The sequence below is a fragment of the Capricornis sumatraensis genome, chromosome 1 (genome assembly GCF_032405125.1).
Source record: "Capricornis sumatraensis isolate serow.1 chromosome 1, serow.2, whole genome shotgun sequence".
Taxonomy (NCBI): Eukaryota; Metazoa; Chordata; class Mammalia; order Artiodactyla; family Bovidae; genus Capricornis; species Capricornis sumatraensis.
This window is the reverse complement of record NC_091069.1, coordinates 60,298,721-60,323,562: the sequence shown is the minus strand read 5'-3', so window position 1 is coordinate 60,323,562 and position 24,842 is coordinate 60,298,721. Positions and strand designations below refer to the sequence as shown.

The window sequence follows — 24,842 nt, the reverse complement described above, 5'->3', positions numbered from 1 at the left end:
TAAACAGGTGTAGTTTATCGTGTGTGTTATACCGCGTACACAACAGAGCTGTTAAACGCACATACACAGGAAAGATTACACTGAAAGACAGCTGCAGACAGTCTCCGATAAATCGTTTTCTGGGGAGATGAATGGAGTATAGGATTTAGAGACTCAAAGCATCCCTGGAGGTCCAGTGGTTAAGAGTCTGCATTTCCACTGCAGGGGGCACAGGTTTGATCCCTGGTCAGGGAACTAAGATCCCCGGATCCCTGGGTTGGGAAAGATCCCCTGGAGAAGGGAATGGCAACCCACTCCAGTGTTCTTGCCCGGGCAATCCCATGGACAGAGGAGCCTAGAGGGCTAGAGTCCATGGGGTCGCAAGGAGTTGAACATGACTTAGCGACTAAAGGATATTAGGGCTAGGACGCCCGCCTGCACACACGTTGCCGGCTCCGGCTCAAGACTCGAGTCTAGACGACGCGGGGAGGGGCTAATGGGGGTAGGACCACCGCTAGACGGTCCCAGTGATGAACCTTCCCGACTTAACCCCTTACCCTGGTCTGAGTAGAGGGCAGTCGGTTTGGTGCCCAACTGCTTTTTCCTTGAAGCCAGAACTCTGGTTGGGTGTCACCCCGAGAGTCTGCATCAATATTGGATCGCAAAGTGGTCAAGGAAAGAGAAGGAAATCTTTGAACATCACTCTCCGCCGGTCCTAAACCGCAAATGAAAGATGGAGATTTCACACGCGGAATTGTCCGTGGAGCGGACTTCTCCTTTGTGAGTGGAGAACGGAGATCTACAGGGGTGGACGCCGGAAGAGGGGAGACGGGGCCGATCCGCCGCTCTCCGACTGTGCAGGATTTTGAACGGGCCCACTTGCTCCAAGTATTAGTTTCTAGTCGACCCTGTAAAATCTGAGGACCCAGGGCCGGCAGACCAAGAGGAACTACATTTCCCAGCAGGTCATGGGTGCTGGGCACCGGGCGGTGTTTCCGGCGTGTGTGGAGCAGTCCCTGGCGCCCGGTGTGCAGGCTAACTCATGGATCCCGGCGGCCGGTGGCGAAACCTGCCCAGTGGGCCCAGCCTAAAGCATTTGACCGACTCCTCTTACGGGATCCCGCGGGAGCAGCAAAAGCCAGCGTTGCAGGAGCTGACGCGGGCGCATGTCGAGTCTTTCAACTACGCTGTGCGCGAGGGGCTCAGCCACGCGGTGCAGGTGAGCTTGGCCTCCTCCCAGCCGTTCCTCAATTTGGGGTTCTCCGGCGCCTCTAGCCCCTGCTACAGGCGGGTGGAGCAAAGGGGCCTGGCGGCGCGGCGGATGGGGTGCGGGGTGTGTGAGGCGCTGGAGGAGGAAGAGGGAGAGGTGAGTGAGGCTGGGGGCCTGGAAGAGGGGAGGAGGGATCCAGGAGACGGGGGAGTTGGGCACAGGCCCAGCGCCGGGTTATGTCGAGGAAGGTGCCAGTGAGGCATTAAAGCGAGATTCAGTGGGAAAGCTTTGGTCCTCCTTAAGAGATTGGTAACGTCATTAGGTAACATTTACTCCAAACTAAAGTGATTGGTCTAGAGGGTGATGGTAGCAGGCTTCAGGTTAAAATAATGGGGTAGGGTCTCATTTAGTAAGCATCCCGGTGTCTCCGGGCACTGGGCTCTGACAGTGAGGGAGAGGCAGACCTATGTAAGAGAGAGTTCTTGCTTGCAGTCGTGTTTTGGGTGAAGGTGGTGGAGCTGTGATGGAGGAGGAAATGGCAACCCACGCCAGTATTCTTGCCTGGAGAATCCCAGGGATGGAGGAACCTGGTGGGCTGCAGTCTATGGAGTCGCACAGAGTCCGCACGACTGAAGCGACTTAGCAGCAGCAGGTGGAGCTGTGAAGGCAGTCAGTGCCAGTACTCTGGAGCAATGCTCTTGCCAAGGGGCTATGTAGGGTACTTCGGGGGCACAGAGGAGGGAGGTGCAGCTAACCCAGGGCAGGACCTCATGAATCCAAGAGAAGAGTGCGTTCCCTCCAGGGGGAGTGCAGGAGCAGAGCTCAGGGGTCTCTACCCTATGCTTTTGTTGGGTAGGGCTTGTTCTGCAGGAGGGGTGGAGAGAATGTTGAAAGCTGCGCCAGTTTCTGATGCTTGAACTCTCTTCTACAAATAATGGGGGAGCCATCGAGGCTTCTTCGAAGATTAATACTGCTTCTCCCGTTTGCAAAAGATGAAATATTTTTGTCTGATGGGAAATAATTTCTGTCGTGCCTGGACTCATTGTATCATGTCTATGAGAAAAATTGTAAATCTGCTTATAAGTTAATTGACCCTGGGATTTATTAAAACAATGAAAAAGAGTCCAGCGTTGAGATGATCAAGGAATCTTTCCGCTAAAATGGGTTCTCTGGTAGCTCAGACGGTAAAGAATCTGCAATGCAGGAGACCCAGGTTCAGTCCCTGGGTCAGGAAGATCCCCTGGAGGAGGGAATGGCAACCCACTCCAGTACTCTTGAGGAAGAGCTTGACAGGATTACAATCCATGGGGTCGCAAAGAGTTGGACACTGCTTAGCAACTGAACAACAACATATGCACAAAGAGAGTACAAAGTAAAATGTGGAGCAGAAATAAATTAGGAGTTTGGGATTAACATATACACACTACTGAAGTCAGGTACTTGGTTCAGAGGACAGCTTTGTCCGTAAACAGCTATATCCCTAGAACCTATTATAGAATCCAACAGTCAGTAGACCAAAAAATCTTCTTAATGCTGTTTTAGGTACTTAGGACATGAGTAGCCCAGATGTAGTGTTGGCTCTTTTTAGATGTGTTGCATTAGCATGATAGCCATCAGTGCTTGTAGAACACCTGAAATTTGAAAGTCTTTGAGAGAAAGTGCCTTGCAAGTGCAAGCGGTTGACTGTCTCAACTGTATTTCAGGCCGTCCCTCCCTTTGAATTTGCTTTCAAAGATGAGCGGATCTCTCTCACCATTGTGGATGCCGTCATCAGTCCTCCAGCCGTTCCCAAAGGGAGCATCTGCAAAGAGCTCAATGTTTATCCAGCAGAGTGCCGAGGCCGGAGGAGCACCTACCGGGGAAAGCTGACAGTGAGTATGAGTGACAGCGTGCGACTCACACACTGTACATTTTTTTGAATAAGCCCAGTGCTTAATACAGTTTATACCAGAATTTGGCTTTCTCAGTGCTGTTGTCCGAGAGATCCCATGTTTTAAACCTAAAGCATAAAATCATTTAGTTTATGGTCCTCTGCCTTAATCTTTTAAGATACTCATCTATTCTTTTTTTATATACATTTTTTTTTCAGTATTCTATTGTGGTTTATCACAGGATATTGAATATAGTTCCCTGTGTAGGACCTTGTTATTCATCCATTCTAACTAATAGCTTCCATCTACCAACCCCAAAGTCCCAGTCCATCCCTCTGTCTCCCTCCCCTAGAATACTCATTTATTCCTACAGATCTAGATAGTCCCCCCACTTTTTTTTTTTAACTTTTTTCTCTCTCTCATTTTCACTTAGGCCGATATCAGCTGGTCAGTGAATGGAATCTCAAAAGGAGTCATTAAGCAGTTTCTGGGCTACGTTCCCATCATGGTGAAATCCAAGCTTTGCAACTTATACAGCCTTCCTCCAAAAGCCCTCATCGAGCACCACGAAGAAGCAGAGGTACCTACAGGGGAGCCGTGCCCTGAAAGACCTGATAACAGTAGAAAGGGCCAGAACTGGGAGTGTGAGAACAGAAAGCTTGTCAGGGAGTTCAGTTTTCTTTCTCTGCTTTAATTTCTAGATGGGTAACAGGGGCCTTGATGTCTTGTCTATGCTCTGTGTAGGCTTCATAACAAGTCTCAGATGAGACAGTGTATGAAAAAGAACACTCTAGGGGTTTCCCTGGTAGTCCAGTGGTTAAGACTTCATGCTTCCACTTCAAGTGGTATGGATTCAATCCCTGGTGGGAGAGTTAAGTCCCACATGCTGTGTGGCATCAGCACAAAAAGGAAAGAGAGGAGGAGCAAATGGCAACCCACTCCAGTGTTCTTGCCTGGGTAATCCCACGGCCAGGGGAGCCTGGCCGGCTACAGTCCATGGGGTCACAGAGTTGGACATGTCTTAACGTTTAAACAACAACAAGATGGATTTGTCAGTTTCTATTACGTGAGTACCATAAGAAGCTAAATACTTAAAAGCATTATTTGTGATTTAAAAAAAAAAGAACTCTTCAGTTAGAGAATATTACTATTTGTGGGGGGTAATTGGTAGGTTTTTCCCTAATTTTCTGAATGATACATATTTAAAGATGTATTTGAATTTTTACAGCTCTCTCAACATTTTAACCCACAAAACATGTCTAATATGTCTGCTTTACCTACAGTTGAACTCTGTGGATGTATTAAATGCTTCATATACCCTCCCTTCAGCTCAGTTAGGTGGCTTGGGTTGATGTGCAGACTCTGCCTACAACAGGGAGACTGTATTATGTGGTGGGAAGAGGCCTTTGATGGCAGATCTGGGTTTGACAGCCAGCTGTTCCACTTCACCCTTGTGCACCTTTGGGGAGTTTAATCTCCCTGAGGCTCAGTTTTCTCTTTTGAAAATGGCATGTAGTTCTCCCACTTGTGCTGACATAGAGCACCCAGCATGATATACCTGCTCTGTGTATGTGTGTGCGTGTGCCTGTGCATGCATGATATACCTGCTCTATGTGTGTGTGTGTGTGTGCACACACGCACGGACTCAGTCGTGTCTGACTCTTGCAACCCCATGAACTGTAGCCCACCAGGCTCCTCTGTCCATGGGATTTCCCAGGCAAAAATACTGGATCAGGTTGCCATTTCCTCCTCTAGGGGATATTCCCAACCCAGGGATCAAACCCACGTCATCTTGTGTCTCCTGCATTGGCAGATGGATTCTTTACCACTGAGCCACCAGGGAGGCCCATGCCGGATTCGTGAGAAACCATACTCGTGTGGAAACAAAACCATTACTGTTTTCAACTTTCGACTTTGGAATAAATTGTTTTTGGTTTTTAATGTCATTGAAGAGTGCAGTCATTTTAGGGATAAGAATGTGGCAGGTTATGTCCAACCTGTCTGGTCGAAGGAAGTACCATGATTTCCTTCCATACTTTTCTCCCAAGTCTTTACAGCCTTTTTAATGTGCTTGAGAAGATTTAATTAAGTCAGCAGTTTCCCAGGGACCCACAGGTCCTCTTGCCTAAGGGCACTTCTTGTGCACATCTGGTTAGGAATGAGGGTGATACTTGCCCTTGTTCAGTATCATGTTTGCGGGTAGTTATGTGTCTTTGTTTAAAAAATTTTAATTCATCTCTTTGGCAGGAAATGGGAGGCTATTTTATCATCAATGGCATTGAGAAAGTCATCCGAATGTTGATTATGCCTCGCAGAAATTTCCCCATTGCAATGGTAAGACCAAAGTGGAAAAGCAGAGGGCCTGGCTACACTCAGTATGGTAAGTTGCAGGGATATTTGGAATGTTCTTTCAGAAATATTTAAGCTGTTTTATTAAAAGTAGATGTATCCACATAGAGTCCGATATTTTTCTCTCATATATATAATTTTTGATTTGTTTTTCTGTTAAGCAATTCTGTGCTATAAATTCATAGTGGGACACCTAATTTCTACTGTGTTCAATTTTTTTTTTTGAACAGTATGAACTTTTTTTTTAAGAAATTATTTTATTTATTTTTTATTGTGCTGGGTCTCCGTTGCTACACAGGCTTTTCTCTAGTTGCAGCGAGCGGGGGATACTCTCTAGTTGCAGTGCATGGGGTTCTCGTTTCGGTGACTTTGCACAGGCTCTTAGGGTGCCGTGGGCTTCGGTAGTTACCCCATGTGGGCTCAATAGCTGTGGCTCACAGGCTTAGTTACTCTGTGGCATGTGGGATCTTTCCAGATCTCAGGGATCAAACCCATGTCTCATGCATTGGCAGGTGGATTCTTCACCACCATCAGGGAAGCCCCTGAACATGAGTTTTTATGTTATTGCTTACGATACTGAAGGCTGGCTGACTTGGCCAGAGGTGGGTCTGGGCCTCTGAATTCTTCCAGTTCAGGAGGCACGGCATTTGCCTTGGTCTCTGACTGATAGCAACCTGACTTCTGTTTGATCACTCTCCATGACAGGGCCTGGCTTCTCAAGATAGCATTTTGCAGTCTGGAATCCTATACTTAAACATTGTATTCTTACAATTGAGCTAAAAATCTGTCTCTGATTATAGCCGTGGATACTATGCTTAATGGTAGTGTTGCTGAGTTTTTGATTATTTGCTTTGTTTGTTTCAATAGGAGTTTCAATGCACTGTGTGAGAGAGGAACATTCTGCTGTCAATATGAACCTTCACTACTTGGAAAATGGCACGGTTATGTTGAACTTTATTTACCGGAAAGAACTGTTTTTCCTTCCTTTGGGATTTGCACTTAAGGTGTGACTTACTGAATATACTTCTTCTGTTAGGAAGCGAATCATTGGAAATGCAAAATGAATAGGTCGTCCTCATCAGCATTCATGCTATGCTAATATCCACTGCTCCATAACAAATTACCTCAAAATGCAGTGGTTAAAACATGACTAAATATTTCTCTCTCTATTTCTGTGAAAGTATTTCTCTATTTCTTGAGAGTAGCTCCTGATTTGGGCAGTTCTGGCCAGGGTCTCAGGAGGTTGCCATGAGATGTCAGTGGGGGCTGCTACTGTGTAGAAGGGTCGCCCAGGGCTGCCGAATCCCCTTCTGAGGTCGATTGAGCTTGGCTGGCAAGTCAGTGCAGGCTCTTGGCAGGGGGTCTCAGTTCCTCTTCACAGGCCTTTCCACAGGCTACTTGAGGCACCTGTCTTCCCCAGAGAGTTCACCAGGAGAATGAGGCTGGACCTGCAGTGCCCGTCACGACCCAGCCTTGAGAGTCACACTTCAGCTTCTCTGCCATACTCCCTTGGTCACACAGGCCAGTCCTGTTCAAGGCAGAGGAGACCAAGGTTGTGGGTACCAAGAGGGAAGGGTCACTGGGACATCTTGGTGTCTCCCATACAAGTGTGACCCTTATTTTGAAGAGCTCGCTTAGACTCAGCAATAGTAGAGGGCTGATTTTTCTTGGGTTTTAAAAAGAAATAGGGGAGAACCATTACTAAATGATGGTTAACAATTTTGAAAAAACAACTGTTTTTTGTATATATGTGGAATTTTAAAAGATGGTAATGATGACCCTATATACGAGACAACAAAAGAGACACAGATATAAAGAACAGACTTTTGGATTCTCTGGGAGATGACAAGGGTGGGATGATTTGAGAGGATAGCATTGAAACATGCATATTACCATATGTGAAATAGATGACCAGTCCAAGTGTGATGCATGAAACAGGGCACTCAAAGCCGGTGCACTGGGACAACCCAGAGGGTTGGGATGGGGAGGGCGGCGGGATGGGGGTGTGGGGTGGGGGACACATGTATACCCGTGACTGATTCATGCTAATGTATGGCAGAAACCACCACAATATTGTAAATTAATTAACCTTCAGTTAGAATAAATTAATTAAAGGATCTTTTTCCTTTCTTTCCTAGGCACTCGTCAGCTTTTCCGATTATCAGATTTTTCAGGAGCTCATCAAAGGAAAGGAGGATGACTCTTTCTTTAGGAACTCGGTTTCTCAGATGTTAAGGATCGTAATGGAAGAGGGATGTTCCACACAAAAACAGGTCCTTAACTATCTGGGGGAGCGCTTCAGAGTGAAACTCAACCTTCCTGACTGGTACCCAAACGAACAAGCTGCAGAGTTTCTGTTCAAGTACGTGAAACTGTTTCTTAGGGTTGGACAGTGTCTGTGGTTACCAGTAAGGATATACAGGGGGCTGGTGAGTCATCGGGAAATCAGAATAGCCCTGGGGGTGGGATTCTGGTGTAGCGAGATAGGAGCTAACTTTGTTCCTGCAGCCATCCTCACCTTTCTCTTCCTGCTAGCTTCCTGTTTTATATTGTACTTTTAAGGTTTTATGTTGAAATAACTTCAGACTTCCAACTCACCAGTTTATTAACATCTTCCCTACTTTCTCTGCATATACGTCATTTTTCTTTGTGCATTATCTGAAAGCTGCAGGCATCATGTCCCTTTATTTCCCCAAGGCTGGGACTCTGTCTTCTGTATCCACTGTGTAATTGTTAAAGGAGCCCTGCTGTAGTCCTCCACTGAGCAATCTGTAGCCACAAGCCACATTCAGGGCCATTTTAACTGAGAAACTGAGTGGTTTTTTTTTTAATTGATTTAAATTTAAATAGCCATTTATGGCCTGTCCCTACAGTCCTAGATTTTGTGAGTCTGTGCTGTTCTTTTGCTAATGTTGCCAGCAAAAGTGAAAAGCAGTTTTTGGAAAATGACTGAAGACGTCTGGGGTAAATGTGGATTGGGGACCTTGGTTAGTAGGACATCGGATAGTATCAGTAGCTGGATTAAGCTTTCTCTTTCGGCAGCCAGTGTATCTGTATCCACCTGAAATCCAACACTGAGAAGTTCTATGTGCTTTGTCTCATGACCCGGAAGCTCTTTGCTTTAGCCAAAGGAGAGTGCATGGAGGAGAATCCTGACAGTTTAATGAACCAGGAGGTTCTAACTCCTGGTCAGCTCTTCCTCATGTTTCTGAAGGTAAGTGCAGGCTGTTTCACCCTGGAGCATCGTTACCTCTTGTGGGATGGTGTGGCCATATTCATCAGTATTGTTTCTTGCATGTTTATAATTTCTAGTTTGAGCTTTTTTTTTGTAGGGTTGTTTTTTATTTTTCCTTCTATTTTTTGTTTATTTAGCAGTAAGGGACTTAATCAGAGGTCTTAGCTTATGGCAGGTTCAGGACTTTCTTTAATATCTTTATAGACGCTAAATAAAAACTCAAATCTTGGTCGTAACATTAATGAAGTGTAAATGGCCAATATACTCACTTATAGTCAGTCCTCATTATTCACAGATTCTGTACTATTAAATTCAACTACTCACTAACATTTATTTTTAACCCAGCAATATCAGTACTTGCGGCACACTCTTGGTCATTTGCAGACATGTACAGAGTGCTGAAAAGTTATAGTCTTTTGAGGCTCAAGGCCCAGCTCAGTTCTGATGAGCAGTAAACGAGTATCTCCTCAGTGCCATGTTTTTCACATTTTTCTGCTTTTTCTTGGTGATTTTGCTGTTTAAAATGGCCCCCATGCTCAGTGCTGAAGTCCCTTGCCGTGGTCCTAAGCTCAAGAAGGCTGCATTGTGCCTGCCTTATAGAGGAAACACTTGTGTTAGACACACTTTGTACAGCGTTGAGTTATGGTGCTGTTTGCTCTGAGCTCAGTGGTAAAGAATCAGCAGTGTAAACTAAGATGTCTGTTCACAAACACAGAAAACAAGGTCATGTGTTGATCAGTTGACAAAGATGTTGTCAGTAAATGAAAACTCACATCTGACCCTGCATTTCCTCTGGGAGCAGGGGTTCTGTGCAGTGTTCACAGAGACGTTGTAGGACATGATTACTGTAAATAATAACTCTGGGTGTCTGTGTGTGTCTAGGGAGAGAATGTTAACAATAATTTTATAAGAAAGTTGATTGGATAGCATTTTATATTTTTAATATTATCCCTAAAAAGAATTTAAGAGATAACATAATGACAGGAAAGATGGAGAGGACTGAAGTAAAAATCTCCAAAGTCATTATCAATAATTAGGGCTTCCCAGGTGATGCAGGGGTAAAGAATGTGCCTGCCAATGCAGGAGGTACATGAGATATAGGTTCGATCTCTGGGTTGGGAAGATCCTCTGGAGAAGGAAGTGGCAACCCACTCCAGTATTCTTGCCTGGAAAATTCCATGGACTGAGTAAATATGAAATTTGTGGTTAATTAAAGCACCTAAAAATTAAACTGTTTTTCTTATTTCAGGAAAAATTGGAAGCTTGGTTAGTGTCTATTAAAATAGCTATAGACAAGAAGTCTCAGAAGACCAATGTGTCCTTGAACAGTGAAAATTTGATGAAGATTTTTAGTCTGGGAATAGACCTTACAAAACCATTTGAATACCTTCTTGCTACTGGGAATCTACGTTCTAAAACAGGTGAAATTAAATAGATGGGCTTCATTTTGTTACAGTTTTCAAATTATTTGCTTAATGTCAGTTTGTATATTGCTTTGAGAGATTTTTGTTTTGTTTTGTTTTGGTTTGGTTTTTTGGCCACACCACATGACCCATGGGTTCTTAGTTCCCTGACCAGGGGTCAAACCTGTGCCCTCTGCAGTGGAAGCTCAGAATCTTAACCCCTGGGCTGCCAGGGAAGTCCCAGGAGAGGTTCTTTTTGAAAGTGAGCTGCTCATTCATTAAAGACCAATTTCACGTTGTGAATTTTGACAGATGTATATTGGGCTGAAGGGCTTTAGACAGGTTGTCTGTATAGCTTAAATCTGATTTTAATAAACAAATGCATTTCCCATGCCTACTTCTAGAAAACCGGAGACAGCTTAGATTTCTGAGGAAAGGTTAACTAGGTGGTAGTCTGGGAGGGTTTTTAGACATACCCATCCCTAAAGCAGTCATATCAGAACAACTGGAAAACTTTACAAAGTGGTTATTGAAGGCTCAGAAATCTTTTTTTTTTTTTTTTAAAGGAGATGGTACTGATGCAAATTCCTTAAGGGCTAACAAGTGCTTGTGTGTTACACAACTCTCTCTCAGATGAATCCCGTTTAATTACTTGCTGTTTTGTAACTCATTTATGTTTCTCTATAGGGATCACGTGGAAGAGACAGGGAAACAGTTAAGGCTAATACAGTTTGTGAAATCTGGAGATTTTTACTATATTTTTTTTCCTTTGTAAGCTCTTCCTCTCACCACAGCTGAATAAACTTTGTGATAACCCACTCTGTGATCTCTAGTGTGGGCTTCCCAGGTGGCTCAGTGATAAAGAACCTGCCTGCTGATGCCTGAGTCAGGAAGATCCCCTGAGAAAGAAATGTCAGACCACTCCAGTATTCTTACCTGGGAAATCCCATGGACAGAGGAGCTTGGCAGGCTATTGTCCACAGGGTCCCAAAGAGACACAACTTAGCAACTGAGCATGCATGATCTCAAATGTGTTCTGAGGTTTTATTATCTTTTCAAAGCCTCCAATAAAAAGAAGCTTTTTCTTTTTTTTCAGTTTATTCCATTTTTCAATGATGTCTGTTTTATTAAGGTCTTGGCTTCCTGCAAGATTCTGGACTTTGCGTCGTGGCTGACAAGCTGAACTTCATACGCTATCTCTCCCATTTCCGCTGTGTGCACAGAGGGGCCGATTTTGCTAAAATGCGGACCACCACTGTGCGCAGACTGCTGCCGGAGTCCTGGGGCTTCCTTTGTCCCGTGCACACCCCTGACGGGGAGCCCTGTGGTCTGATGAACCACTTAACCGCCATCTGTGAGGTTGTCACGCAGTCTGTGTACACAGCATCTATTCCAGCTCTACTTTGCAGCTTGGGTAGGTGGTTCTCGGCAGTCAGCAGTCTGTCTTGTGTGCTTGTGTGGGTTTTACAGGTGCAAAGCTATTAAGTTGTGCTTCTCTGGGGTTTGAGCAGAGAGTTCATATAAGGGTGATGGTGTCATGCTGTAGATAACCTGTGCCATTTTGTAAAGCACCTTTACAGAGGGTGTTGACAGCTCATGGATGAGTGTTCTTTACTTAGCTAGAGTAGATTCTTGTTGTATGCGGTACTTCTCTAAGTCACCACTGGCACTAAATTAGCAGACACTAAGTCATTGGTCCTGGGGAAGAAAAGGTTAGGTTCCTGCATACCTCTCATGACAGCATTTTCATCAGCTGCTGGGTCCATAGCCTTGCTTTATGCATGTTTCTGTTTAAAGATGCCTTATTTAATATATATTGTTGATTCATTAATGCTGAGCTTTCAGCTAACTACACTGTAACTATAAGCTCATCTAACATGTAGTTTTTTCATAAGGCTCGGCAGAGCCCTGTGCTTAGGGGCCAGCACTTTGGCACTGTGCTTGAAGGCCATTTTAAACAGCAAAAGCACAAAGATGCGAAAAATACGGCACTGAACAGTGCAGAAAGGACCGTTATTTGCAGTATGAGCTGCAACTGCATCCCCTTGTGTGACCTCAGCCGGAAACATGTTTCTGGTGACTCAGAATTTTCACTAAATGTCCTCAAATGATGTGAGAGGATCCACTAGTATTGATGCTGGGGTTACAGATACATTTTAGCAAGTTGGCAAATTTGTGATGTGTGAATAATGAGCAAATGTAATTAGATTTCAGGGGAAAAGTTAATATGTTTACCTGGCTCAGAAACAAAAATATAAAAGGGATACAGAAAAAAAGCCTCCTTTATATCCCTGCTACTCTGCTCAAAGCCAGAGACCCTAGACCTGGGGGTCCTTGCTGAAAGACTTAAATGTTTCCTCAAGCAATATAAAAACATTCTGGTCTAGAGACAGGGTGACTAGATGCCTAGAAAGGTAAAGCTATTGTTGAATCTGGAGGGAAATTTAAATGTTGGGAAAGCATCCTGATGAGATCATTCCATTTGTTCACTTCACCAGGGGTCACTCCAGTTGATGGAACTCCACATCGACCGTACAGTGAGTGCTACCCTGTCCTGCTGGATGGTGTCATGATTGGCTGGGCCGATAAGGAGATTGCCCCTGGCATTGCCGATTCTCTCCGACATTTTAAGGTGATCTTGAGTTTCTGTGAATTGTTTTGACCCTCCATCTTAGGTTTTCATGTCTTTTCTAATTGTTGAGGTAGCCCTAGGGTATTATTGAGTGTCAAGGGGTTGGAGGTCAGAAGCTAATTCGAGAATTGCCCATAGGGTCCTTCTGGTGGCAGCATCTTGCCTTACACTGGCCTCATTGGTTAGGGTCAGTGACAGGTATTTGAGCTACATGCATTTTTTTTTTTTTTTTTGGTTTGTTTCACTGAGGCCCTAGTCTACTGTTCTAACACATTTCTAACTTTTTTTTTCCCTTTGTAAATACTAGTGGCAAATAGGGGATCTCAAAATATGGCCTTCTATTTCAAGTAATACTGAAGCTAATTAAGGTAGCAGTCATAATCGCTTGCCTTCTGTTTCTTGAAGTACTTTTTAAAAAAGTCAAATAGAATAACATTCTTGGAATAACTAATCTTTAGAATTTTCTCTGGGAAAGAGTCTTTGCTGCCTAGATAATGGCCATGAGTTTGGCAGTAAGATGAATTTGTAGTTTATGCTCTATCCTGTTTAGTTGGGTTTTTTTAATTTGGTTTTCAGTTTTTTCATTGTTTTACTTTGATGGTTTTACACTGAAAGCATGTTTGACCAGCACAGAAAGCTCACATATGCCCATTACCCAGATACACCAGTTGTTATGTTTTCCCCCACGTGCTTTATGCTCTATAAATACTATGTACATTTTACTTCCAAACCATTTGAAGGCAGTATACAGACATGTCCTCCTTTCCATGAAGATTTCAGTGTATATTTTCTAAGAACAAGGATTTTCTCTTTATTAACCACGATGCGCTTAAAAAATCTCAGGTTGGTGAAGTCTGCAGCTGATACCCCGATTTTTTTTGTCTGGGACCCAGTCCAGAATCCCATGTTACATGTGGTTGGCGTGTTTTTTCAATCTCCCTTAATCTGGGACAGTTCCTCAGCCTGTAATGTCTCACTTTTTTGTTTTTAAAGAGTATAGGCCAAATTGTGAACACTGTCTCTTGATATATGTAGCTTTCTTATGATGAGACTCAGGATATCATTTCAGGAGGCACTTAATGTAGGCTGGTCTCCTGGCTGCTGATGTTAACTGTGATCACTTTAAGATTGTGTTCTTTAGTCCCCACACACAATTCTTTTGCTTGCATACCTCGCCTATGGAGAAAAAAATTATGAGATTTTCTCCTTAGACATATTAAAAGTATTGTATTCATTCCCTGACAAAGATCGTTCTTTAATAATAAAGATGAATAAGAAGTTTTCCATTCTTGGAGTAAATCCCACTTGGTTATTATTTTAATACCTAATAAATACAGATACTTTCTCAATTTAAGATTTTTTAAAAAGTCAACATTCACAAATTTCTGCTTGATAAAAAGCATTAGAAAGTTTTCCTTGGTGTTCATTGCTCTGGAGCAGTTTGCACTGCAGTGTGTCCTCTGGTCTTCGGTCTTCTAGAATTCACCTCTGAGGCCATCTGGCTCTGGTGCTCTCTTTGGGGCAGCTTCTTGATAACAGAAGTTGGTCTTGAAGCTTTTTACCTCTGCTGAGGTCTCTTCTCATCACCTGCATTTTATCCATTTCATCTTGGTTTCAGAGATATGCAAAGCAGGCTCATGGTTTTAAAATTTTGTTTCCATGCTTTTCCCTCCTTTGCCTTTTTTTACTCAGTATATTCATACCTTTGGTTTCCCCACAAGGAAAAAGAATACCTGTCCCCTTCTCAATTACATCAAAAGAACTAAAAATGTTTTATTAGTTTGAACCTTTCTGTTCTCTGCTTCTTTATTTCAGATTTTATCTTTGATTTCTTGTACTTTGTTGTTTTACCTTTGGGGCTAAGAATTAATTCATCTATTTTTATTCTTTCATTTTATTAATAATATATTTATTTGTAAATATGTAAGTTCTACTTATATATTTAAGTATTACATATACTTAAATAGTTATACTTATTGCCATCAGTTCTACTGTACAGATTTCATTATTTTTTTTCACATTTCTGTAATTTTAGTATTTCTCCTTTCACCCAAGTGTTCATAGATTTTTTGTTTTTTTTAAATGCCAAGTGGAAGAGTTTTTGCATTGAATACATTTTAAAATAATACCAGTAATCTTATATTTTAGACATCAGCCAACAGAATTTCATATACTATGTTTACCCACACATTCTTGGTTTACCTTTTGCTCAGTCTCAGTCATTACTAGTTTGCCTGATAGTGAGACTGAGTCCCCAAGAAAGTAGGGCTTTTGCCAGCTCTCAGTGTGGGGTGAATAGCCATCTGTGGGGGTCTGAGGCTGGCAGGGTAGTAGGTGTGTTACCTGCAAACCTTTCAAGATGTTGCTTTTCATGTTAGATCTCCTTCTCTATACCCACCTCCTAGGTGGCAGGGGGATAGACATCACTTACTCTTCATTGAACTCTCTTTTTATTGAAAACAGGTGTTGAGAGAAAAAAGAATTCCTCCCTGGATGGAGGTGGTCCTGATCCCCATGACGGGAAAACCAAGTCTGTACCCAGGATTGTACCTTTTCACCACTCCTTGCCGACTGGTGCGGCCTGTGCAGAACTTGGAACTAGGCAAAGAAGAACTGATTGGAACTATGGAACAGGTACATAGACCCCTGTGATTATATAATATGCAGCTTTCAGAGACTCAGTAACTGTTAAAATGTTACAGTTCTCATGACAGTCAGGCATTTGAAAGAAAGTCACAACTTATTTTCTTCCTCCTCTGTGATCAGCATGAAGCAGTTTTCATGCTCATCAAACCTGAGAGGGTTGGTGGTCACCTTAGCTGCCTTTCCGATCCCACTCAGCTCCCCAAGTTTCTTTGCACCCAGCTCTGCCTTGGGTGGTGAGACTGGAACATTCTGCTAAAATCACTCACAATCTTTGCTTATATCTCTGTAGTTGCAAAACTCTAGGCTTTGTGCTGCTTATAAAAAAGTTTTCCTCCTTCCTATCCCCCTTCATAGCTGGACCAGGGTAGATTTAGAATGAAATGTTTAAGATGTGGTATTTCTTACTGTGCATCCCTTCAGTGTTCGTGATACTGGGTGGGTGGGAAGGTTTTCTTAAACTCTGATCAATAGTAAGAGCTAATACGTGTTAGCAGTCACAGTTACCTTGTGCCTTGAACTTCCTGGTCCTTCCTCTTTCCAGATCTTCATGAATGTTGCCATCTTCGAGGATGAGGTTTTGGCCGGAGTCACCACGCACCAGGAGCTCTTCCCTCACAGCATGCTGAGTGTGATCGCCAACTTCATCCCTTTCTCAGATCACAACCAGAGTCCGAGAAACATGTACCAGTGCCAGATGGGTAAGATGGAGCAGAGTGGTGGTGGTCACAAAAGAAAACGGACTGCAATTTTTAACTCTTGAGATTACTTCAAACTCAGAGGAAAGCTAAAAGTTATAAGAATAGTACAAAGAACTTCGATAGACCCTTTACCTAGATTTTGCCTCATTTGCACTATTTCCTATTGGAAAGTGAGCCGCTCCTTTACCCCCTGAACATCCTGCTATGTATTTCCTAACAACAGGACGGTCTACTTACATAACCAAGGACAATTACTAAAGTCGGGAAATTTAACAATAATATATTATTTTATAGCATAATAAAGTTTGTGGAAATTTTTCCCTGGGTAGCACCTAGTCTAAGACCATATGGTGTATTCAGTTCTCTTGTCTCTTTGGTTCTTTAAGTTAGATCTTTAGCCTTAAATGTCTGTCTTACCTTATTTTTAAGGAAAAGATAACTATATTTTGTAGAATGTCCATCAGTTTGGTTTTGCCTAAGGTCCTGTGATTAGATTTGTTAAGAGTACAAGCCATGTGGTCACCTGTCATTATCATCTCTAGTGTTTTCTTTCCTTCGTGCCTGATGATTCAGGTTTTCATGGAGTGTCATTTCAGCCTGGAATTTTCAGCCTGAACAACTCTTTAACATTTTTTTATAGCTGCAGGTTGCTGGCTGCAAATTCTGTTAGTTTTCATTTATCTGAGGATGTCTTTATTTCATCTTCACTTGCAGAAACTGGATATATAATTCTGATTTGACAGAACTTTTGGGTTCCCCCCTCCCCCAGCACTTAAAAGATGTTGTTATGCTCTGTTTTTGATCTTTGTCAATTCTAATTAGAAGTCAGTGGTTTTGTGTATTGTTGTTTGCTTGATTATAGTGTTATTTATTTTTCTTCTGTCCTTAAGATTTTCCCATTATTTTTGGTATGTAAACTGATTGACTGTGACACGCCTAAATATGTTGCTGTTTGTATTTACCTTGCTTGGAGTTCGCTGATATTCCTAAACCTGTTTTAAAAAAATTAAGTCAAATCTATAAGATATTCTGTCATTATTTCTAGAAATAATGAGACTGTTCTGTCTCATGTCCTGAGATGTCTGTTATGCATCATATATGTTAAGCCTTTTAACACATTATTGACCAGAGGACTTTTGCAGAAACTAAGGCGTGTGGCCAATTATTTGTTATGTAAGTTAATATTGAAATGTCTCTGGTAAATAACATTTGGGTAACAAAAGACATACTAATACATCTCCAGTCAATAAGTTGTTAATATTGTCCCATAAGCCATTGAATTTCTGTTCTTTTTTCCATCTTTTTTTTTTCTTTCTGCTTCAAGATTGGGTCATTTTATTGATTTGTCATATTCACTGACTTTTCTGTCATTGCTGAATTTTTATTTCAGATACTTAATTTTTTAGCCTAGAGCTTCCATTTGTTTCATTTTTATAGGACCTGTTTTATCTGAGATTCTGATCTCCATTCATTGTGGACGTATTTTCCATTACATTTTGAACACAGTTGTAACAGGTATTTTAAAGTCGTTACCTCCCAGTTCCAACATTTGGATCGTCTCAGGATCAGTCTCCACTGATTGCATCTTTCTTGAGTCTAGGTCACGTTTTCCTGTTTCTCTGTAGGTCTAGTAATACTGGATTGTATTGTAGATGGAAAATATGCGGTAAAAACTGGAATTCCGTGGTGGTCCAATGGTTAGGACCCAGTACTTTCACTTCTGGGGCCCAGGTTCAATCCCTAGTTGAACTAAGACCCTGCAAGCTGTGTGGTCAAAGGAGAAAAAAAAAAAGTGGATTCTATTCTGTTCCTCTGGCGAGGGCTGGTTTTCAGATTTCTGGAAGCAAGCTTCCAGTGGTTGAAATTTGCTCTTTAGCCTTAGCTGGACTGCTTATGTCTGTCCCACCCTGCATAGTTCTAGAGTCCACCAAAGATTTGGACTGCTGTTCTGACTGGGCCATCAGACAAAACATGAAAAACAAAACATTCAAAACTGAGAAAACTGGAAATTCACTCAGCTCAGTTCCTTTTGTCCAAGTGTTAATCCCTCTCTAGTTTGTAACTTCCTGTGGTTACATTCCAGTGCTTTCAGCTAGTATGTGTATGTATATAATTGGCTTTTGTTTTTCTTCTGGATCTTTTACTTATACGTGTTGAAAGTGATATTGTAGGAGTGGCCCTGTCTTACTGGAAGCTGCAAATCTCCTTTTCTGTTTTTCAGAAGTTCCCCTATGTATATATTTATCTATTTTAGTTTTTAAAATCATTTTGTTTTGAATTGATTATCTATACTGTAAGGAAGTACAAAAAAAAACTTACCTATCCCATACCTGACTACCCACAGTTAACAAATACTGACATTTTGTTCTGTATATGTGTGTGTGTAGGTGGATGTCTGTGTAAGAAAGTAATCTAATTAGATAATAGTTACTATCACTCCTCTCCCACCAGTAATAGTAATATCCTGTAATTTTGTATGTATCCTTTAAATCCTCTTTTTATGCTTTTTTTACATTGCACGTTTCCATAAACTAGGTCTAGAACTGTTTGGATTGTGTGGCAAATCTACACGAATATATCCTAGGAAATGTCATTCCCTACTTTTTCTCACTGAGCATTGTTTTCTTGGTTGAGTCATGTTCATACACATTTGTCTACTTCATTTTCACACCAGCTATTACTCTGTAGTAAACATAACCAGCATGACTTACTCATTTATTCATTCCCTTATGACAAAATGTTAATTTTTTTTCCCTTTGTAGGTAAGCAGACCATGGGCTTTCCACTTCTCACTTTTCAAGATCGATCAGATAATAAACTGTATCGTCTTCAGACTCCACAGAGCCCTTTAGTAAGACCGTACATGTATGATTACTATGACATGGATAACTATCCAATCGGGACAAATGCTATTGTTGCTGTTATCTCTTACACTGGCTACGATATGGAAGATGCCATGGTAAGTGCTGCCAAGAGATGCACTTCCACCCTTTCTCATTTTTTAACTTTTCTGTTTACCATCAGATCACTGAAGGAATATTTCTTATGTGCCCAAGTACCTAATATTTGGTGTATGAATGTTCTATTAATTAAATCCTGGTCTAAGTTAAAAGTGACAAGGGGACTTCCCTGGTGGTTCATTGGTTAAGACTCCGTCCTCCCAGCGTTGGGAGCACAGGTTCCATCCCTGGTTGGGGACCTAAGATCCCATATGCTGCTCAGCAAGGCCTCCCACCCTGCAAAAAAGTGACAAGCTTTGAGGGATATCACTAGATATTTCATATGCATGTAGCCTGCATATTTGAGTGCACAATACAAGCAGATGTCAAATGAATGTAAAGTAGTCTTAGAAATATCTACTTTTCATATTTATGCATGATTGGGTTCTAAGCCATCTTGTGTCTGGATTTTAATAGTTAGCACAGGTGATTTGGGAGATATGAAGTTTTAAAAGCAAATGCCAGTTATCCTAAACCAGTTATAATGCTAACCAGCTTTACTTTGAAAACCCTCATTTGGCCTCAGTCTGTGAAATGAATGATCCTCTGACTTCACAGATTGTGAATAAGGCCTCTTGGGAACGAGGCTTTGCCCATGGGAGTGTCTACAAGTCTGAATTCATAGATCTGTCTGAAAAAATTAAACAAGGAGATGATAGTCTGGTCTTTGGAGTCAAAGCTGGAGACCCACGGGTTATGCAGAAGTTGGATGATGATGGATTGCCATTTATTGGAGCACAACTGAAGTATGGAGATCCATATTACAGCTACCTAAACCTCAACACCGGGGAAGGCTTTGTGATGTACTATAAGTAAGTTTGCATACCCGGGGCTATCTCTTGTGGACTATTTCTCAGTGAAATCTCTGGAAGTCAGTGAATATTATTTTTTAACAGGAGAATTTTTGGAGTATTACAAAGGGTAGCTTAGTTATTAACTGAATGGACAGATGAAGTTCTGTGGTCTGTTGTACTGCCTTTGTTTTCCTACTTTTCTTGTCAGTCTGTTACATCTCATGAGTTATCTGTGATTTATTTTACAACTTATATTATTCAAACTTGATCATCTCTCTCAGACATGTTAATAATGTGTCTTAGCTAAAAAGTTGAATTCATTATCCCTGTTACTAAAACTGGATTTTTTAGGTCTTAGCTGCCTTTCTTGCTACTGTTCTTCCAATCAGTTCTGTAGTGAATGTAATCAATAGCCCTGTCCATAAGTTTTTTAGGGATACCAGCTCTATTTGTAGTGAAGAATAGAGGTAAGAATAATTTTTGCAAATATCCATTATGAAGCACTAAATATTAATATATCAATAAAATTATATCTAGACATTTATTTATTAAACAACAGAAATTTATTTTTTCACAGTTGTGGAGGGTCAGAGTCCCAGATCAAGGTGAAGGCAGGTTTGGTTTTCTCGAGGCCTCTTGGCTTGCAGGTGGCCGGCTGCCTTCTCCTTGTCGAACATGGTATTTTTTCCTGTGCACGTGTGCCTCTCTTGTCTCTCCTTATATCCAAATTTCCTCTTCTTATGGTGACACCAGTTATTAGATTGCATTCGGGAGGGACCAGCCTAATGGTCTTGTTATTAACTTGTATTACCTTTTTAAAGCCCCGATGTCCAAATACAGCCACACTCTAAGGCACCCTCCATTCATTTTAACAAATATTTTGACATTCTGTCCGGTTTACTTTTTCCTAGGAGTAAAGAAAACTGTATTGTGGATAACATCAAAGTGTGCAGTAATGATACCGGAAATGGCAAGTTCAAGTGTGTGTGCATCACGATGCGAGTCCCCCGGAACCCAACAATTGGAGATAAGTTTGCCAGTCGTCACGGGCAGAAGGGCATCTTGAGCAGGCTGTGGCCAGTGGAGGACATGCCATTCACCGAGAGCGGGATGGTCCCTGACATTCTGTTCAACCCCCATGGTTTTCCATCCCGCATGACCATAGGCATGCTGATCGAGAGCATGGCTGGCAAGTCTGCAGCTCTGCACGGGCTTTGCCACGACGCGACCCCCTTCATCTTCTCAGAGGAGAACTCGGCCCTGGAATACTTCGGCGAGATGCTGAAGGCCGCTGGCTACAACTACTATGGCACCGAGAGGTTGTACAGTGGCATTAGTGGGTTGGAGCTAGAAGCAGACATCTTCATAGGCGTGGTATACTACCAGCGTTTACGCCACATGGTCTCCGACAAATTCCAAGTGAGGACCACAGGAGCCCGAGACAAAGTCACTAACCAGCCTATAGGGGGGAGAAACGTCCAGGGTGGAATCCGTTTTGGGGAGATGGAGCGGGATGCCCTTTTAGCTCACGGTACATCTTTTCTCCTCCACGACCGCCTCTTCAACTGCTCGGATCGGTCAGTGGCCCACGTGTGTGTGAAGTGTGGCAGTTTGCTCTCCCCGCTGTTGGAGAAGCCGCCCCCATCATGGTCTGCCCTGCGCAACAGGAAGTACAACTGTGCCCTGTGTAACCGCAGTGACACCATTGACACCATCTCCGTGCCTTACGTCTTTCGGTATTTTGTAGCTGAACTGGCAGCTATGAACATCAAAGTGAAGCTGGACATCGTTTAACCTGACGCAGGTCTTTTGGGTCAAGACTGCTATCAGATTAAAACAAGATGATGTTCTGGTGAGGCTATTAATAGTTTTTACTCTGGAGTTTTTCATAGTTGTCAGAGCTCTCAACCAAGACCTGGCAACTCAGAAGGCAGACTTTCTCAGTTGCTTTAGTAAAACTACTGAAGGTGACTTTCAGTATATTTGTTCTTTAAAAAGCATACATTGACAAAAGGATATTCAGGGAAAAGTCTGTCTAACCCCAGGTTCTCTGCATCCTGCTTTCAGCAGGCAGTGACTGTCAAACATTTATCTGTCCATGTGGAGCAGAACAGTTCAGTATAAACACAGTGTAAGCATATATGTAATTTTATATTTTCTTACATTAAAAAAGAAAAGGTAGAAATTTTTAACAGCTTTATTGAAGTGTATGTTTACCCAAAAAGTGCACATATTTAATGTATATAATTAGGTGGGTTTGAACATATGCATATACCTGTGAATGATCACCACAGTCATGGTAATAAACATCACCTCCAAGTTTCCTTGTGCCCCTTTGGGTTGTTTTTTGGTGTTTTTATGGTAAGAACACTGAACTTGACATCTATGCTATGGACTATGGATAGAACACAAATTAATATATCGCTCCATAAAAAGTTATTCAAAAGATTGATGTGTGTCTCCAGAAACTGGGTCTTTGTATAACAAAAAAACAATGTCTTTATTGAAAGTCATGTCCGACTCTGTGACCCCATGGACTATACAGTCCATGGAATTCTCCAGGCCAGAATACTGGAGTCAGTAACCTTTCCCTTCGCCAGGGAATCTTCCCAACCCAGGGATTGAACCCAGGTTTCCAGCATTGCAGGCGGATTCTTAACCAGCTGAGTTATCAGGGAAGCCAGTCTTTACTCAAGAAGTGATAAAATTGAATCTGTATATAACATATCTATGAGTGAATTGTTGCTAAAACCCATAAAAAGATATAACTCAAAATTGAATGTTATACTTACGTGACTATAACAAAAATGAATTTAAAAGAGCTATATTCAACATGGAATGATATGAAATATATTAATATCTATGAATGAACAGTTTGTATAAAACAATTTACTCAGAGGAAATATCTGAATACAAGAATGATTGGTATCTTTGAGAATAAACTAGAGTGGGAACAACTATACACACCCAACTCAGCTATATGCTATGTATCTATAATAGGAAAATAGAATATAGAAGGAAATATTGCAACATAAGAGAAATTTCTGTATACATAATTGAATATATCTTTTATATCTCCATGAATGAAGTTTGTGCATCTAAATGAGTGTATCTACTAAAAGGAAGGATTTACACACAAAAGTGAGGGATAGAAAATATGTCTAAATGAAATGTTGGTAGAAAACAAAAAAGGTGTCAGGAATTCCCTAGTGGTTCGTGTGTTAGGACCCCATGCTTTCACTGCAAGAAGCCTGGCTTCAATCCCTGGTCAGGGAACTTAAGGTCCCACAAAAAGTGCAGCCAAAAAGAAGGGGGAAAAAAAAGGTGTCTACTGAAAGGAAACATCTATATAACACATACTGTGAATTTGGAATAAAATGTGGCTAAAATGGAAACTAATATATCTACTCGAGTATAGCTGAATCATTGTTTACTTATCTCTGAATTGAATGTTGGTGTAATGACGAGTATCTAATCAGAATGAGTGATGTGTTTGTATCTATGAATGAAGTGTTTGTGAACACAAGTGATATATATGGAGTATTAGAATACAAGTAACTGTCCCTATTAATAGGATTTAGAAACAAGACTGTAAGGTTTCTTCCCTATGAATGGGTTGCTGGGTGTCTGCGGAAACGAGCTGCCACGTTGAATGATGTTTTATGTCTCTATGAATGGAGTGTTGGTGAACCCAAGTGAATATATCCACTCAGATAAGGTATATACAAGGTCTGTGTGTGAGAAACTCATGTGTAAATATATATATAAATATATAATCTCAATGAACAAGCAAAAAATTACTTAAAGGAAAAATACATTCAAAAGTTTTAATTATATGTTATGCAACTTGCAGAAAAATATCTTCAGTGAGAGGATAGGGTTAAACATAAAACTGGGTAAGTAACTTATATCCATGAATGGAGTGTTAAATAATGAAAGAATCTGAGTATCTCAAAGTAAATACCCAATTGAATGGCAGATTTTGGTTCCTGGTGATACCCATCCCTGGGTGCGGCTAGAAGCCAGACCTCCGGATCTAGCCCACTTGAAGACAAGTCCACGGGATAGGTTCAGCCTTCGATCTGTCGGGCAGTCAAAATGCTTTCACCTAAGTTCCTAATGAGAAGCCACTTTTGATTCCATCTGTCTTGTTATACAAGAGGCTGTATCACAGGGCAGCGCCACAGCCCCACTCACCCAGATTTGTTAGGGGTCCTGCATCACTCTTTATCAAGCTGTGCAGCATGAGGATCTTCGTTCCCCGACCTGGGATGGGATCCATGCCCCCTGCATTGGGAACCAAGTTTTAGCCACTGGACCACCAGGGAAGTCCCTATCTCTTGCCACTCTTGGCACATCTTCAGGTTATATAGGGTTGCTGTGACAATCCTGCCAACTCTGTCCACCCAACTGTGCCCTTGAAACACAGACCTGCCAACACACTTAGTGGTTGTAACTGGTACTGTGTGATGTATTATAAAAACACGTTTCAGTGACTGGAGTGATTGTCTTGATGGTAAGAGTTGCTCCCACTGGGAAAATGTTAAAATGACAAGAGCAGCAATGGGATGAGCACACATCTGGGACCTGTCTGGCATCCCCAGCCCAGCCATGTGGTGTGGGAGAAGCAGTGTAGGATTAGAGGGGAAACCACTGCCCTGGCATTTAAAATGTGGTGGAGGCAGGTGTGCCTAAGAAATCAGCCAGCAGACTACAGACGGCCCTTCCACTCACACCAGTCCGTCCTGGAGAGCCTTTGAATTTCAAGTGTTAATTACTGACAATTATACAGAGTGCAGCCTGTGGCAAAGGATGTGAGCAAACATGGCCCCTAGAGCTTAGGGCTTGGTATCTTTACAACAGGAGAGGACACAGACAGAGGAGGTTGATGTAAGTGAAGGCTGAATGAGTATTAGTAGAGAAAGGCCAAGAACTGTTGGCAACCACCAGAAGCTGGAAACAGGCCTGAAGACTTTCCCAGTCTCCCGAAGGAATCAACCTGCCAGCACCCTGATTCTGAACTTCG

At 42.1% G+C, this 24,842-nt stretch overlaps 1 protein-coding gene across 3 annotated transcripts; it reads left to right on the top strand.

Annotated features, from left to right (window-relative positions):
- Positions 1–1,009: 1,009 nt before the first annotated feature.
- Positions 1,010–23,184, top strand: POLR1B (RNA polymerase I subunit B). 3 transcript variants are annotated; one of them, XM_068985716.1, is made up of 15 exons: positions 1,010–1,198; positions 2,893–3,060; positions 3,494–3,640; positions 5,308–5,440; positions 6,277–6,413; positions 7,548–7,771; positions 8,452–8,623; positions 9,894–10,065; positions 11,180–11,461; positions 12,546–12,679; positions 15,143–15,313; positions 15,867–16,023; positions 18,786–18,982; positions 19,581–19,834; positions 20,728–23,184. In XM_068985716.1, exons 1-15 carry the CDS (start codon positions 1,022–1,024, stop codon positions 21,608–21,610), a joined length of 3,408 nt encoding a protein of 1,135 aa, XP_068841817.1. In that variant the 5' UTR covers positions 1,010–1,021; the 3' UTR covers positions 21,611–23,184. The 3 variants fall into 3 exon arrangements, with proteins under 3 accessions (XP_068841817.1, XP_068841677.1, XP_068841735.1); XM_068985576.1 differs by lacking the exon at positions 2,893–3,060 and having other exon boundaries at positions 1,022–1,198; XM_068985634.1 differs by lacking the exons at positions 9,894–10,065; positions 11,180–11,461 and having other exon boundaries at positions 1,022–1,198; positions 12,546–12,584.
- Positions 23,185–24,842: the final 1,658 nt, after the last annotated feature.